The sequence below is a fragment of the Lontra canadensis genome, unplaced genomic scaffold, assembly GCF_010015895.1.
Source record: "Lontra canadensis isolate GAN:19392208 unplaced genomic scaffold, GSC_riverotter_1.0 scaffold100, whole genome shotgun sequence".
Lineage (NCBI taxonomy): Eukaryota > Metazoa > Chordata > Mammalia > Carnivora > Mustelidae > Lontra > Lontra canadensis.
Genome location: NW_022631094.1, coordinates 3,424,429 through 3,441,887, shown reverse-complemented (window position 1 = coordinate 3,441,887; position 17,459 = coordinate 3,424,429). Strand labels below are relative to the sequence as shown.

General features: G+C 37.0%; 1 protein-coding gene across 1 annotated transcript in view; it reads right to left on the bottom strand.

Annotated features, from left to right (window-relative positions):
- Positions 1–17,459, bottom strand: part of LOC116855275 (coiled-coil domain-containing protein 7-like) — a 136,462-nt gene that overhangs the window by 52,293 nt on the left and 66,710 nt on the right. Inside the window, exon 11 of the mRNA XM_032837881.1 lies at positions 11,439–11,514. Within this exon, the coding sequence (XP_032693772.1) occupies positions 11,439–11,514 (76 nt within the window). The remainder of the gene's footprint in view (positions 1–11,438; positions 11,515–17,459) is intronic.

Genomic DNA, 17,459 nt, shown 5'->3' with positions numbered 1-17,459 from the left:
TTAGAATGTATTAAGTCTTTCACCATTAAGCATAGTTTTCATAGATAGCTTTTATCAGAGTAAGGAAGTTCCCTTCCGTTCCTAGGTTGTGAAGTATTTTTACCATGAAATGCTAGGATTTTGTCAAATGCTTTTACTTTGTTTAGTAAGCTGATCATGTGATTTTTTTTTTGTCCTTCATTCAATCAGTACTGTGTTTTACATTAATTGATATTTGCATTTTAAACCAACCTTGCATTCCTAGGATAATTTCTCTCGCTTGTGTATAACCCAGTTTATATATGGCTAGAATCAATTTGCTAATATTTTGCCGGATTTTGCTGGATTTTGGCATTTGTATTCATAACATATTAGTCTATAATTTTCTTTTCTCGTGATATTTTTGTCTGATTTTGATATTAGAGTAATACTAGCCTCATGGAATGAACTGAGAAGTGTTAACTCCTCTTCTACATTTTGGAAAACTTGTGAGGGTATGGTATTATTTCCTCTGTAAATATTTTATAGAATATAATGAAGTCCTCTAGCCTGAGCATTTCTTGGTGGAAGCTAAATTAGGTACTAATCAAGTCTTTTTACTTGTTAAATTTCCATCCAGATTTTCTAGTTCTTCTTGAATCAATTTAGTTTGTGTCTTTCTAGAAATTTGTCCATATCATCTAAGTTATCTAATTTGTTGTCATACAGTTGTTTATAGTATTCCCATATAATCCTTTTACCATAGATTGAGCCATGCTCCTAATAAAAATTGGAATTCTTTCTTTTTTTGCTATGATCAGAGTTATGTGATAAATTCCTTTTTATAGGCCTCCTTGAATATATTCCTTTCTCTAAGGTAGAAAAAAGGCATACTTATGTATGCTACATAAGTATACCTATTTGTTGCTATTGTTAAACAAATTGTGCTAAACTGTCCTTTAAAATGGGCAATTCCTTTTGCACTAGCATTTCAAAAGTATTCATTGTCCTACAGCTCTGTCAGGATTAGCTCCATCAGGATTTGATATTAGAAAATTTTTACTTTTTGTTAAACCGATGGCAAAAAAACCCCACAAAATATCACTAATGTTTTGCTTTGTATTTCCCTGATCACAAGTCAGACTGAGCATCTCCTAAAACATTTATTGCTCACTTTTTTTTTGTCTCTATTTTTTGAAGGTTGTTTATATTTTCAGGAATTATATATTACTATCATCATTCCATCCTACTGCATAAGCACAAATATTTTCTTACAATCCACTGCTTATCATTTAACTTTCATTCACTTTTGAACAAGAAGTTTTTAATTTTGATAGTCAAATGCCTTCCCTACATGTACAATTTTGTGTTCCTACACTTAGGTTTGAAATCAACATTAAATTTAGTTTTTTTGAATCCATAAGAAACTTCCATTATGTTTTGGCCAAATGGATACTTTCACTTTGTCCGCGTCCCACCCAGCCACTAAAATTTTAGACTTCGAATTTGCCACATGGAAGTTATGACTCTTCCGCCTTCAAAATAACTATAACTACCTGTGATTCATGTACCTAGGCTGAAGACAGCTCTAAAGGCAAGACAGTCTACTATCCTAACTTCTGACCCCTATGCCTTCTTAGAAGAAAACATCATGATGGATTTCTTAATAGGCTTATTAAGAAACCAACAGGACCACACATGATCCTGTTGGTGGGCAATGTTGACATCCCCAAGACTAGACATTAGCTCTCAGCACTCTGTTCATTAATAGAAGTATTTTGCCTTCACAAACCATCCTATAATCCAATTTAATTAGAATCCCAATCTGTCCCATAATTGAAGAAAGAAATTTTCAAAGTCCCCTGGGTCTATGCTTGCTTATCCATTTCCCAATACCCCCAGACCAACAGCTAGACAACGCACTGAACAGACCCAGAAAAATAGGTCTATTAACTTCCAAAAAAAACCAGCACAAGAGCCCTATCATGCTATGTATAATTCATGCATGATAATGAAATACAATCCCTTTTTCTATATGTTATCCTGTGTTAATAGGGCTTTCATCCTGCTATATATGCTCACCACTGAGCACCTCAGAAATAGACCCCCCTCCTTCTTCTGGAAACCACCCTTCCGTATCCCTCTGAAATAATATAATTTCTGAAAAAGTACATTTGACTCTATGTCTTTAACTACAGTTGATTGATCAGTCCAGAAATAGGCACTTATCACTTATCTCTCTAGTTGCACGAATGATTTTCTAATAGGACTTTTAGGTATGGGAAATTCAAATATTATCCTTCAAAGTGACTAAAACTAAAAGATTCAGCCTTGGCAAAGTCAGCAGTCATGGCTTTCCACCTTTGGCAAAAATAAATAAGTAAATAAATAAACAAAAAAGAGAATAGAAAGAAAGAAGAGATCTGCAACAGAAGAAAATGAAGCTCAAGTGCAGAGAAGAAAACAAGAGAAGAAATCTTGAGAGTGTTCAATTCTGGTTTATAACTGTTCCTGAGATTAAGCTATACTGCTGTTGTTAGGTTTAGTGAGATACCCAGAATATTTATAATAAAATCTGTCTTTTGTCAGAAAAATTTGAGTTGAGCCCATGCACTCAGTCACAAGGTAGAAGTTCAATAAAGAGAAGACGTTCTAAACATTTTAGTATAGTTTTAAGCTTCAGTGCCTTCCGAAGTATAAATGCTAGAGACTTACAAAAAATTAAACCTTTAGTTTCTTTCCATTTCCTTAACATACTTAGTTCTGTGCATCTCATTTTTTTTAAGATTTTATTTATTTATTTGACAGACAGAGATCACAAGTAGGCAGACAGGTAGGCAGAGAGAGAGAGAGGAGGAAGCAGGCTCCCCACAGAGCAGAGAGCCCGATGTGGGGCTCAATCCCAGGACCCTGGGATCATGACCTGAGCCGAAGGCAGAGGCTTTAACCCACTGAGCCACCCAAGTGCCCCAGTTCTGTGCATTTCAAGCAATAAATTTTGTTGCAGTCCTTCTAACTGAACATGGAAAATGATGACCTAAACAAAAAATTTAACTGAAAAAAAGTTTTTATTATGTAAAATTTTAAATAACTGCAAAGAAATGTAACTAATCAAATTTTGAACTTTTTGAACAGTTCCATCATTACAGTTCTGAAGTTATTTATTTAAATTCAAGCAGACAACATATAGTATATCATTAGTTTTAGATGTAGTGTCTAATAATCCATTGGTTGCATACTTAAGAGATTCTCAAGGTTTTTCTACCTCTCTGATGATTTCCCATTCAGTATTCCCTCTCTTCCCTTACGATCCTCTGCACTGTTTCTTACATTCCACATATGAGTGAAACCATATTGTCTTTCTCTGATTGACTTATTTCTCTCAACATTATACCTTCCAGTTCCATCCATGCTGATGTAAATGGTAGGTATGCATCTTTTCTGATGGCTGAGTAATATTCCCTTGTATATATAAACCACATCTACTTTATCCATTTATCTGTCAATGGACATCTTGGCTCTTTCCACAGTTTGGTTATTGTGGACATTTCTGCTATAAACACTGGGGTACAGGTACCCCTTTAGATCAATGCATTTGTATCTTTGGGGTAAATAACTAATAGTGCAATTTCTGGGTCATAGGGTACCTCTATTTTTAACTTCTTGAGGAACCTCCATACCATTTTCCAGAGTAGCTGTACCAGTTTGCATTCACACCAATGGTGTGAGAGAGTTCCCCTTTCTCTGCATCCTCACCAATATTTGTTGTTTCCTGTCTTGTTAATTTTAGCCATTCTGACTGGTATGAGCTGGTATCTCGTTGTGGTTTTGATTTGTATTTCCCTGATGCCAAGTGATATGCAGCATTTTTTCATGTGACTGTTGGCCATTTGGATGTCGTCTTTGAAGACGTCTGTTCATGTCTTCTGCCAATTTCTTGACTGGATTATTTGTTTTATGAGTGTTGAGTTTGATAGGTTCTTTATAGATCTTGAACACTAGCCCTTTATCTGATATGTCATTTGTGAATATCTTCTCCCATTCTGTAGGTTAACCTTTAGTTTTGTTGACTGTTTCCTTTGCTGTGCAGAAGTTTTTATCTTGATGAAGTTCCAACACTCCATTTTTGCTTTAGTTTCCCTTGCCTTTGGAGACATGTCTTGCAAGAAGTTGCTGCAGCCAAGGTCAAAGAGGTTGCTGCCTGTGTTCTCCTCTAGGATTTTACGGATTCCTTTCTCCCATTTAGGTCTTTCATCTACTTTATCTTTGTGTATGATATAAGAAAATGATCCAGTTTCTTTCTTCTACATGTGGCTGTCCATCTTTCCCAGCACCATTTATTAAAGAAACTGTCCTTTTCCATTGGATATTCTTTCCTACTTTGTCAAAGATTAGTTGACCATAGAGTTGAGAGTCCATTTCTTGCTTCTCTATTCCATTTCACTCATCTATGTGTCTGTTTTTGTGCCAGTATCATCATGACTTGATGATCACAACTTTGTAATATAGCTTGAAGTCTTTTTTTTTTTTTTTTTAGATTTTACTTATTTGACAGAGAAAGACATAGTGAGGGAGGGAACACAAAAAGGGGGAGTGGGAGAGGGAGAAGCAGGCTTCCAGTGGAGCAGGGAGCCCGATGTGGCACTAGACCCCAGAACCCTGGGATCGTGACCTGAGCGGAAGGCAGACGCTTAAAGACTGAGCCACCCAGGTGCCCCATAGCTTGAAGTCTTAATAAATTAAATTATTAATTTAAATAATTAAATTGTGATGCCACAACTTTGGTTTTCCTTTTCGATATTCCTCTAGCTATTTGGGGTTTTGGGTTTTGTTTTGGTTTGGTTCCATACAAATTTTAGGATTGCTTTTCCAGCTCTATGAAAAATGCTGATGGTATTTTGATAGGGATTGCATTGAATGTGTAGATTGCTCTATGTAGTGTAGACATTTTAACAAAATTTGTTCTTCCAATCCATGAGCATGGAATGTTTTTCCATCTCTTTGTGCCTTCCTCAATTTCTTTCATAAGTGTTCTGTAGTTTTTAGAGTACAGATTGTTTACCTCTTTGGTTAGGTTTATTCCTAGGTATCTGGTGGTTATTGGTACAACTGTAAGTGGGGTAGATTCCTTAATTTCTTTTTCTTCTGTCTCATTGTTAATGTATAGAAATGCAACTGATCTCTCTGCATTAATTTTATATCCTGCCATGTTACTGAATTGCTGTATGAGTTCTAGCAACTTTGGGGTGGAGTCTTTTGGATTTTCCACATAAAGAACCATGTCATCTGTAGAGTGAGAGTTTAACCTCTTTGCCAATTTGAATGGGTTTTTGTTTTTGTTTTTTTCTGAATGCTGAGGCTAGGACTTCTAGTACTTTGTTGAACAAAAGAGGTGAGAGTGTGATTCCCTGTCAAGTTCCTGACTTCAAGGGAAAAGCTCTCAGTTCTTCCCTATAGAGGATGATATTTGCTGTGGAGTTTTCATAGATAGCTTTTATGATGTTCAGGTATGTTCTCTCTATCCCTACACTGTGGAGAATTCAAGAAAAAATGCTGTATTTTGTCTAATGCTTTTTCTGCATCTGTTTAGAGGATCACATGGTTCTTGTCCTTTCTTCTATTAATGTGATATATTCTGTTGATGTGTAAATTTTGAACACCCTTGTAGCCCAGGAATAAATCCCACTTGGTTGTGCTGAATAATCCTTTTAATGTACAGTTGGATCCTATTGAGAATTTTTACATCCATGTTCATCAGGGATATTGGTCTATAATTCTCCTTTTTGGCGGGGTCTTTGGTTTTGGGATTAAGGTAATGCTGGCCTCATAAAATGAGTTTAGAAGTTTTCCCTCCATTTCTATTTCTTGAAACAGTTTCAGAAGAATAGGTATGTATTCTTTAAATATTTGGTAGAATTCCCCTGGAAAGCCATCCGGTTCTGGACTCTTGTTTTGTTGGGAGGTTTTTGATTACTACTTCAATCTCTGCTGATTATGGGTCTGTTCAGGTTTTCCATTTCCTCCTGTTTCAGTTTTGGTGTTGATCATTATCTTTCCTCTTTCATTCATGATTTTATTAATTTGGGTCCTTTCTCTTTTCTTTTCGGTAAGTATAGCTAGGGGTTTATCAATCTTCTAATTCTTTCAAAGAACCAGCTTCTAGTTTCATTAATTTGTTCTGTTCTTTTGGTTTCTATTTTACTGACTTCTGTTCTAATTTTTATTATTTCTCTCTGCTTGATTTAAGCTTTATTTGCTGTTCTTTCTCCAGCTCCTTTAAGTTTAGCTTGCATACTTAGGTGTTTTCCAATTTTTTGAGAAAGGCTTGTATTGCAATGTAGTACTTCCCTCTTAGAGAACTACTTTGGCTCTATCCCAACAGTTTTAAACAGCTGTGTTTTCATTTCATTTCTTTCCATGAATTTTAATCCTTCTTTAATTTCCTTGTTGACCCATTCATTCATTAGTAGGATGCTCCTTAGCCTCCAAATGTTTGCATTCCTTCCAAATTTCCTCTTGTGATTGAGTTCAAGTTTCAAAGCACTGTGGTCTGAAAATATGCAGGGAAAAATCTCAATCTTTTGGTACCAGTTGAGACCTGATTTGTGATCCAGTATGTGATCTATACTGGAGAATGTTCCATGTGCACTCAAGAAGAATGTGTATTCTGTTGCTTTAGGATGGAATGCTCTGTATATGCTCTGTGAAGTCCATCTGGTCCAGGGTGTCATTCAAAGCCCTGGTTTCCTTGTTGATCTTCTGCTTAGATGATTTGTCCATTGCTGTGAGCAGTGAAGTCCTCTAGTATTATTGTATTATCAATGTGTTTAATTTTATTATTGATTTGTATAATTGGCTGCTCCCAAGTTAAAGAGCATAAATATTTATAATTATTAGATTCTTGTAGGATAGAGCCTTTAATTATGACACTATATCATAGTGTCAACCTTTATTACAGTCTTTGGTTTATAATCTAATTTGTCTGATATAAGGATTGCCACCCAGCTTCCTTTTGATGTCCATTAGCCTGATAAATGATTTTTCAGCCTCCCCACTTTCAATCTGGAGGTGTCTTTAGTTAGTCCATTACAGACAGTGAGTCCATTATAGACAATATATGGATAGGTCCTGCTTTTTTATCAAATCTTACACCCTGTGTCTTGTGATTGAAGCATTTATCCTATTTACATTCAGAGTAACTATTGAAAGATATACATTTAGTGCTATTGTATTACATGTAAAGTACCTATTTCTATAGATTATCTTTGTTTCTTTCTGTTAACTGTTACTCTCGGGTGCTCTCTTCACTTACAGGGCCCTGATTTAATGATCACAAATTGCTTTAGTTTCTGTTTGTCCTGTAAGCTCTTTATCTCTTTATCTCTTTATCCATTCTGAATGACACACTTTCTGGATAAAGTATCCTTGGCTGTATGTTCTTCTCATTTAGTACCCTGAATATATCATGTCAGCCCCTTCTGGCCTGCCAGGTCTCTGTTGATAGGTATGCTGCCAACCTAATGTTCCTACTCTGTAGGTAAAGGAGCTCTTGTCTCAAGCTGCTTTTAGGATTTTCTCTTTATCTCTGAAATTTGCAAGCTTCAATATATATGTAGGGGTATCAATCTATTTTTATTGATTTTGAGGCAGAGTTCTCTCTACCTTCTGGACTTGAATACCTGTTTCCTTCCCCAAATTAGGTTAAGTTCTCAGCTATGATTTGTTCAAATATACTTTCTATCCCTCTCTTTCTTCTTCCTCTGGGACTCTGATAATACTAGTATTATTTTGCTTTATAGTATCACTGATTTCTCAAAACCTCCTTTCATGGTCTATTAGTTGTGTTTCTCTCTTTTCTTCAGCTTCCTTCCTTTCCATCAACTTGTCTTCCATGTCACTGACTCTCTGTTCTGCCTCATTTACACTAGCTGTTAGAGCATCCATTTTAGACTGCATATCAGTTAAACCATTTTAATTTTAGCCCAGTTAGATTTTATTTCTGCACTAAGAGATTCTCTAATGTCTTCTATGCTTTTTTCAAGCACAGCTAGTAACTGTATAATCATTATCCTGAATTCCGGCCCCAACATTTTACTTATACCCATATCAGTTAGATCTGTAGCACAGTATTACCTCTAGTTCTTTCTTTCATTGTGAATTCCTCATTTTAGTCATTTTGCCAAGAGTAGAATAGATGAATGAGAGAACAAAATCAAAAATATCAAGCATGACCCAAGAGAAGTACACACTAGACAAATCCAAGAGGTCAGAAACCAAAAAAGAAAAAAAAAAGTGGGGGGAAAGAGAGACTATAATCTCACAGGTGGACAAAACAGGGTGATCCACTTGATCCTGGGTGTATTTTGGTCCGTTTGTTAGAGGACACTAAATCCCAAAATTGTAAAGAAAGTAAAATTTGTATACATACAAAAATAAAATTGGATACAGTGAACAGAAGCCAAAATGTAAATGTAAAAATGAAAATTTAAAAAAAACTTAAAAACAAAAAGTTGATAAAATAAGAAACTAGTTGAAAAGGAAAAGAAAAAAAAAATTTTAAACTGAAAGACTAAAGACTCATGTAAAAAAGCCTACAATTCTATATACTATTGCCCTTAGTCAGGAATTTTTCAGTTCTGAGTGTGAGCTATAAACTTGGTATTTGCCTGATGATCCTTCTGGTCTTCTGTGGAAGGGGCCTGATTTACTGATTCTCAGGTGTCTTTGCCTGAGTGGAGCTGAACCACCCCTCGCCAGGGTGCCAGGCTCAGCATAAGCTGCTTTGGGTTGTTCTATGTGGTTTTTGTTCCCTGAAGGCTTTTTCTACCATTTTAGAGAATAGAAAAAAAGTAAAAAATGGCAGCACCCCAATGTCCAGTCCTGGAGCTGAAAGATCCCGGCCCCCACTCTTCAGTGTACCCTCACAGAAAGGCAGTCAATCCCTTTCCTGTAGGCCAAACTCCCCAGACTCCTGTGGTGCACACCCACACCAATCCTCCCAGAGGAGGGTGATATGTCTCACTTCCACTCTGCTGTTCACTGGAACCTGCTCAAGGAGCATTTGCCCAATTGTGCATGCACTCCCACTGCTTCTCTCAGGGGAAGGAGCTGGATTTCACAGTGGTTGTCACTTGTTGGGCCCCTGCTCTGACAGCAGTCACTGACTGTGCTGTGGTTTGCAGTTTATGGCAACTCCTAGTTGAGAAGTCACTCAGCAGCTCATTAGCCAGCTTCCCTGCTCCAATGTTAGGGAACTCTGCCACATTTAAGCTCCCCCTTTCTTTCTGTGATGCTGGGGATCCAGAGACCACACTGTACCACCTAGGATCCCACCCAGCTTTACCATCTGACCACCTTTCAGGCAGGGTCATTCCTCACAGAAGCAGACTTCTAAAAATTCCAGTTTTGTGCTTCACTGCTATATCACTTTCCGGTAGCCCAGTGACAGAGGTTCCTTCTCCCCATGATTTATCTTCTAATATATCCCCTCAGATTCACATCTCCACACCTCCTACCTTGCAAAAAGTAATCACTTTTCTATTTGTAGAATCACAGCAATTCTTTTCTTACATCTCATGTTGAATTCACATGTGTTCAGAATGATTTGATAGTTATCTAGCTAATTCAAGGTACCAGATAAAACACTGGTACCCTAATTTTTGGCCATCTTCCCTCTCTCCTACTTCTGAAGTCATTAAGGCTTAAAATTATACCAAGACTTTTGCCACACCCTATCTTTAACAGAATTTTCAAGGATGTAATTGTAACAAGTTGTATAAGGAGGCATCAATGGAGGAGGCTCTAAGTTCCCAGTATCACATGCCAAAGTAATGGGTGAGGCACTTAAAAAAAAGAACACAACCAAGAAAGAGCACTAAAACCTTTCACTGATATGGACAATATAAAAGGATCAGGAAAGAAGACTGAGAAAGAGTATTTCTCTGCAGAAAGCTACCAGGTGCCTTGAGCCATATACGGACCCTTAAGGGAGAGGAGGATATCCTTGCCCTGATCTCAAGCCTAGAGAGAGGCATTTTAAGGTCAAGTAAGACTTTTCCTGTATAACTTATCTTTATTCCCTCTCTTCCCAAACACGTGGAGAACAGAAACTACAACTAGTTAGTTAGAAAGGAGTTAATGAAAGAGAAAAACCAATCATACATAACCCCTAGCAGGTTCCAGCTGGTAAACTGGGTGGGAGGAAAAAGGGGAGAAGTCTTAACTTAGAATAAAAATTAAAATATTAACTGTTAATATTTGACAGGAAATTTTAATTTTCAATTAGGACAGTGCTTCTAAGTCAAATTGAATTGTTATCTGAGAGTGATCAAAAAAGTCATGGTTTACTCTAGTTTTTAATCCAGGAGCAAGGGTAAAATAAGCTTCAATTAGCAAATATAAATGAATCGTAAGTGTCCAAATAAAAGTTTGTGATTTCATTCTACAAAACGTGCTTTGTCAACATACAAGTTTGTTGTTTTTTTTTTTTTGACAGGTAGAGATCACAGGTAGACAGAGAGGCAGGCAGAGAGAGAGAGGAGGAAGCAGGCTCCCCGCCGAGCAGAGAGCCCGATGTGGGGCTCAATCCCAGGACCCTGGGACCATGACCTGAGCCGAAGGCAGAGGCTTTAACCCACTGAGCCACCCAGGCGCCCCAACATACCAGTTTTGTAACTAATTTAACCTTAGTCCCCTGAAAGTCATCCACAGTGACTATTCTAGGTACCTAACATAAGTGAAATCTTATAACAAAATAACTTTGTCTTCTTGTGACTGGCGTATTTTACCTAGCATAATAGCCTTAAGGTTCCTTCATGTTGTACCATATGACAGAATTTCCTTCCTTTATAAGACTAAATAATATTCCATTGTATATATATATCACATTTTATCTATTTATCTGTTTTCAGACACTTGGGTTGCTTTCACCCTTTGCTACTGTAAATAGGGTTACAGTGAACATGGGTGTATAAATATCTTTGAGATCCTGATTTCAGTTTTGCAGGGTTTCTAATCAGAAATGAAATTACTGGATCATATGGTAATAACATTTTTAATTTTTTTTTAAAGATTTTATTTATTTATTTGTGAGAAAGAGAGAGAGAGAAAGCACACAAGCAGGCAGAGAGGCAGGCAGAGGCGGAGAGAGAGGCAGGCTCCCCGCTGAGCAAGGAGCTCAATGCGGGACTCGATCCCAGGACCCTGGGACCATGACCTGAGCCGAAGGCAGCGGCTTAATCCACTGAGCCACCCAGACATCCCACATTTTTAATTTTTTGAGAAACTTAAATACTGTTTTCCATTGTGGCTATACAATTTCATATTCTGCCTGATTATAATTTTAAAATTACACATATCACAAAAATTGACATAAGAACACTAAATTTTTTAACAGTGCTCTTATTTATGCTTCTAATTTTTCTAAAATGAATATCTACTCATTTTCAAAATTAGGAAAAGGAGTTATTTTAAAAGCTTACCTCTCCAACATATTTGACTGTTTTTCAAATATTTTCAACATGACATTCAATCGACTCATCAGCGAAAATGTAGTTTCTATCATGAAAAAAATAAAAAAATTTAAAGGTATTACAAATGGCTAAAGTTATACCTCTATGCTGATATAACTCACTGTGATACATGTGATAAATAGATGAGCATAACAAGGAGACACTCAAGGAACAAATGCTTATGATAGTTACCATTTTACTAAATTCCCATTATGTCACTATGCTACAATTCTCTTAATCCTCAAAATAACTCAAAAAGAAGATCTTGTCACCATTTTCAAATAAATAGAGTCTCAGAGAGGTTCTATAATTTGATCAAAACTATACATCTAGTAAGTGACAAAACTGGATTGAGGTCAGTGTGTGTGACCTCCTCATAACATTACATACAAGAGGACTCTAAGATGCTAAAAGAAAAGTTGCCGCCTCTAAGTCAATAAGGTCTATGGGAAGATGCTAACAATCCCAATAAGTTTTCCACCTGAATCAGATAACGCAAAAGGTTAACTAAAATACTACTTAAAAGGAAACCAAAATAGGGATGTCTGGGTGGCTCTGTCCGTTAAGAATCCACGTTCAGCTCAGGTCATGATCTCAGAGTCCCGAATTGGACTCCTTTCTCAGGGGGGAGACTACTTCTCCCTCTGCCTGTCACTCCCCTTGCTTGTACTCTCACTCTTTCTTGGCAAATAAATAAATAAAATCTTTATTTTAAAAAAAAGGAAAGGAAACCAACATAATGAGAATCCAAACTAATCAATGAACTCTCAGGGTAATAACACAAGATTCTTCAATCTTATGACACAGAAAGTATTTAAGAGAAGACAAACTTCACTAAGTTTGCTGCTAGATAAACCAAACATGAAATGGACAAAGATAATGTTAAATAACATGGAAGCAGTCAAAAGTTCCTATATAGCAACTATATTTTTTTCTATTCTACATGTCAAAATAGTGGTACAGAGAAATATAATAAATGTTTAGGTGCTGAGAAGAGAAAGGAAGAGGACAGAAATCAGTTGGACTTAAAGAATGGAGACTTTATTAGAAAGAAACAGGCAAAATCATAAGTAAAGACAGGAAAAGTACAAAAGGGCAACATATATCAAGGGAACCAAATAAGACAAGTATACATGATCTCATGGGTCGTGAGATCAAGCCCTGAGTTGAGCTCCCTGGGCAGAGGGGAGTCTGCTTGAGATTTTCTCTCTCTCCCTCTGCCTTCTCCCCTCATTCATTCTCTCTCTCCCTCTCTCAAATTAATAAAATCTTTTTAAAAATAAAATAAGTATATAAAGAAACCAAGTAAACCAAAAGCTTTGCTCTAGGAAGGTCAATACTCCTTAAACATTCAAATGTATATTAAAAGTCAGCTTTAGAAAAATCAAATTTAGAACTTTTTATAGGGAAGAGAGAATATTTAAAATGCATAAAATATGAGGCTCCTGGGTGGCTTAGTTAAGTGTCTGCCTTCGGCTCAGATCATGATTTGGGATCCTGGGATGGAGCCCTGCATCAGGGCCCCCACTCAGAGGGAAGTCTGTTTCTCCCTCTCCCTCTGCTTCTCCCCCCTAAAATCACACTCTTTCTCAAATAATTAGTCTATAAATAAATAAATAAAATATTATACCATATCACTTTAGGATTAATTTGAACATAACATAGAGCATGATTTAAAATTATGCCTTGGATTTGGTAAAGGATTACAAAGAACATCCACTGTTACCTCTGTCACAATTTTATTTATTTATTTATTTTTAATGATTTTATTTATTTATTTGACAGAGATCACAAGTACGCAGAGAGGCAGGCGTGGTGGGGGGAAGAAGGCACATACAGGTAAATATGACACATATAAATAGGTAGAGATAGGTAAAGCTGACACCTATAAATATAGCTAGAAACGAGGAAGAAACACAGGTGCTACCAATATCAGCCACAGAGTCTGAGTCTCTATGGTTTCCTGTGACCTGCTCCACAGAAGACCTCGGCAGCTTCCGTCACTGAAGAAACCAATGGCCAGCACAGCCACTGAGAACACTCTGCAAATTTCACTGGGTTTTGTCCCACAAGTATCTGCATTGGCTGATGCCCGTTGCCTGAGTCCCTTACCAATCCCCACTACACACACACACACACACACACACACACACACACATACATACACCACCACTGGAGGCCAAGACCCACACCAGCAGCCAGCCCAAGACTCTGGCTGTGCAAGTGCAAACACCAGCCTAGTTCCCCATAGCTAACACTCACTGCCATGTGTTCACTCAGGGCTAACCCCTCCAGTTGTACACCTGCATGCTTCCATCTCAACCCATCACTAGCTTCTACTGCCATGTGCATGCCCAGAGAGATACTGGGCTGTCACAGAAGAGTGCTTCCAGCAGTCAGATCCCCACAGCTGTTTCCAGAGCCAGAGCAGGCCCCTGTCTTCGGTCACTGTCCAGCACCACTGTGCTCACTTGTAGCTAGCCCCTCCAACTGTATACCTGCACACCCCTGGCCCATTATCAGCTTCCACAGCTGTGTGCCTGTAGCAAAACCCAGAAGCCACAATGGCGCACACAGAGAGCCAGGTTCCCCAAGCTGTCTGTGTGCCCATAACTGTCCTCAGCCCTTGCTGTCTTCCCTGGGCCCCACCACTATGTATGTGTTTGCAGTTGGCCGCTGCCACACACACACACCTGCTGCTGCCTTCAGCCAAGAGTGCATACACCAGCACTGGCCATACCACTGTCTGCCCTGGTCCCTTGTGGTTGGACCTGGAAACAATGCTGAAGACCACAACAGCCTCTGACATCTCTGTAGACGTCTATAATATTTGCCAAGGACCATGCAGTTGTTGTTGATGTGGACTGCAACAGCCTGAGCCAACAACTCACAATACCTCCCGACTAGTTCTGCCACATCCCCCCCCATACTTGACACCAGAGCATAGGGTCATTACATACTCCATCATCCCCACACCTGCAGCTGAAGATCTTTCCTTACTGAAATCAGTCTATAAAGCCTAAAAGAGACAACTGCTTCTTAAATGTGCAGACAACTATGTAATGATACAGAGATCACAGAGAATCAGGGAAACATGACTCCACTAAAGGAATACAACAAATCTACAGTAACTGGCTCCAAAGAAATAAAAATACAGGACTTGCCCAACAAAAAATTCAATATAATTTTTCTGAAGATGCTCAGAGACCTATAAGAAAACACAGATAAACAATTTCATGACATAGGGAAAATAATACAAGAGAAAATGAGAAGGTAAACAAAGAGAAATCATTTAAAAATAGAAGTTTTGATGCTGAAGAACACAAGGAAAACACAATGAAATAAACAACAAAAAAAAGTGGGACTACATCAAACTAAAAAGTTTCTGCACAACAAATGACAACATCAACACAATAAAAAGGCATGCTATGGAATGGGGAAAATACTTGCAAACCATGTATCTGATAAATTAATATCCAAATATATATTTTTTAAAACAATTAAAAATGGACAGAGGACCTGAATAGACATTTTTCTGAAGAAGGCATACAAACAACCAACAGATACATGAAAATGAGCTTGACAACAATAACTATCAGGGAAATGTAAATCAAAACAACAATAAGATACCATCTCATACCTGTTAGAATGGCTATTATCTAAAAGACAAGAGGTAACATTTGTTGATGAGGTGTGGAGAAAAAGAAACCCTGGTGCACTATTGCTGGGAATGTAAAGTGGCACTGCCACTGTGGAAAACAGTATGGAGTTTCCTCAAAAAATTAAAAATAGGACTACTGTATGATCCAGCAATCCCACTTCTGGGTATATATCCAAAGAAAATGAAGTCACTGTCTCAAGGAGATAGCTGCTCTCCCACATCCACTGCAACATTATTTACAATACAACAGCCAAGACATAGAAACAATCTAAAAAATGATGAAAATATGTTTGATATACACACACATATATATAAATGTATATGTATGTACATATACATACTCATACACACACAATGGAGTATTATTCAGCCATAGAAAAGAAATCCTATTTGTGACAACACAGATGACACAGTGAAATAAGTCAGAAAGAGAAAAACAAATACTATGTGATGTCACATGTGGAATCTAACAATATTGAAAAAGAAACAGAGAGTAGAATGAGGGTTTCCCAGAGCTGTGGCATGGGGGAAATGGGGAGATGTTGGTCAAAGGGTACACGTTTTCAATTATAAGTTCTTGGAATCAAATGTACAACATGGTGACTATGGTTAGTAGTACTGTATTGTATACTTGAAAGCTGCTGTTAAGAGTAGAGCTTTAATGTCCTCACCATAACAACACCAATAACAAAATGGTAATTACTTGAGATACAAGATGAATAAACTTCCCTTATTGTAGTAGGCATTTTGCAACATATACAGATCAAATAATTTTGACCACCTTAAACTTATATATGTCAAGTATATATCAACAAAGCTGTGAAAAGGAGTTTAAGGATATGCACATCCATAACTTATATAAAGAAAAGCTACTTTTCAAAGTGATTGTGCCAAGCACCTGGGTGACTCAGTCAGTTAAGCGTCTGCCTTTGGTTCAGGTCATGATCTCAGGATGCTGGGATTGAGTCCCACCCACATCAGGGTCCCCTCTCAGCACTCTCTCTCTCCCCCCTCTCCCCACCCCCTCAAAAATAAATAAATAATTTTTTTTTTTAAAAAGTGATTGTGCCCTCCCTTGGTGTATATATGAGGAGTTCCTGTTAGTATATACCCTTGTTAACACTTAATATTGTCACACTTTTTAATTTTTGACAGTCTGAGAGGTATGAAACAGTTTTCCATTGTGGTTAATTTGCAATTCCTTGATTATTCAGTCTTACTGGCTATTTGGATTCCTTCTTTGGTTAAATTTCTATTTATTTTGCCTGCTTTTATTGAAATAATTGTCCTTTTTTCTGGATTTAAAGTAGTTCTTTGTATTTTCTGTATACTAATAATTTGACAGTTTTCAGTATTCAAAAACTCTTTTTCCACTCTGATTTATTTCAGATTTTCCTGATAGTGTATATTGACAAATAGAAATTTTTAATTTTAACATAGTCACCTTTATCAAACTTACCCCTTATGACTGGTAAATTTATGTCTGGTTTTAAAAATCATTTTCTAACCACATAGTAATGAGATATTATCTTAAGTCATCCAAGAAAATACTTCTACTTTTGCCTTTCATATGTAGGTATTTAATGACATAAAGTTAATTTTTGAATATCATGAGGTAGTACTCCAATTCCATTTTTCCCATGTAAGTATCAATTATCACAGTACCACTTATTGAAAATTCCATGTTTTCTCAACTTACCTGTGATGTCATCTCTGTCATTTATCATGTACCTAAATGCGTAGTTCTGATTTGGGGCTTTAATGCTGTTCAGTTGACCTCCTTGTCTATCTTTATCCTGTCTTAACTATAGTACCTTTATATTAAGTCCTCCATCTTAGAAAAAAAAATTTTTCAAATTTATTTTCACTAGTATCCAAAAAGATGAGCTTCCTAAAAGAAAAAACCTTACAAGAACTTTTACCTAAAAACTATAAAACATTGCAAAAACAATAAAGACTTAAAAATGGTGATATAAACTATTTTCATGTAATGAAAATATCATCTAGTTAAGAAACTAAATGTTTGATTTTGAGTTTATTTTTGTATATAGTGTAACAAAGTAGTCCAATTTCATTCTTCTGCTTGTGGCTGGCCAGTTTTCCCAACACATTTGTTGGGAAGACTGTATTTTTTCCATTGGATATTTTTTCCTGCTTTGTTGAAGATTAATTGACCACATAGTTGTGGGTTCATTTCTGGGTTTTCTATTCTGTTCCATTGATCTATATGTCTATTCTTGTACCAGTAGCATACTGTCTTGATCACTACTGCTTTGTAATATAACTTCAAGTCAGGAATTGTGAGGTTTCCAGCTTTTCCTTTTCTTTTT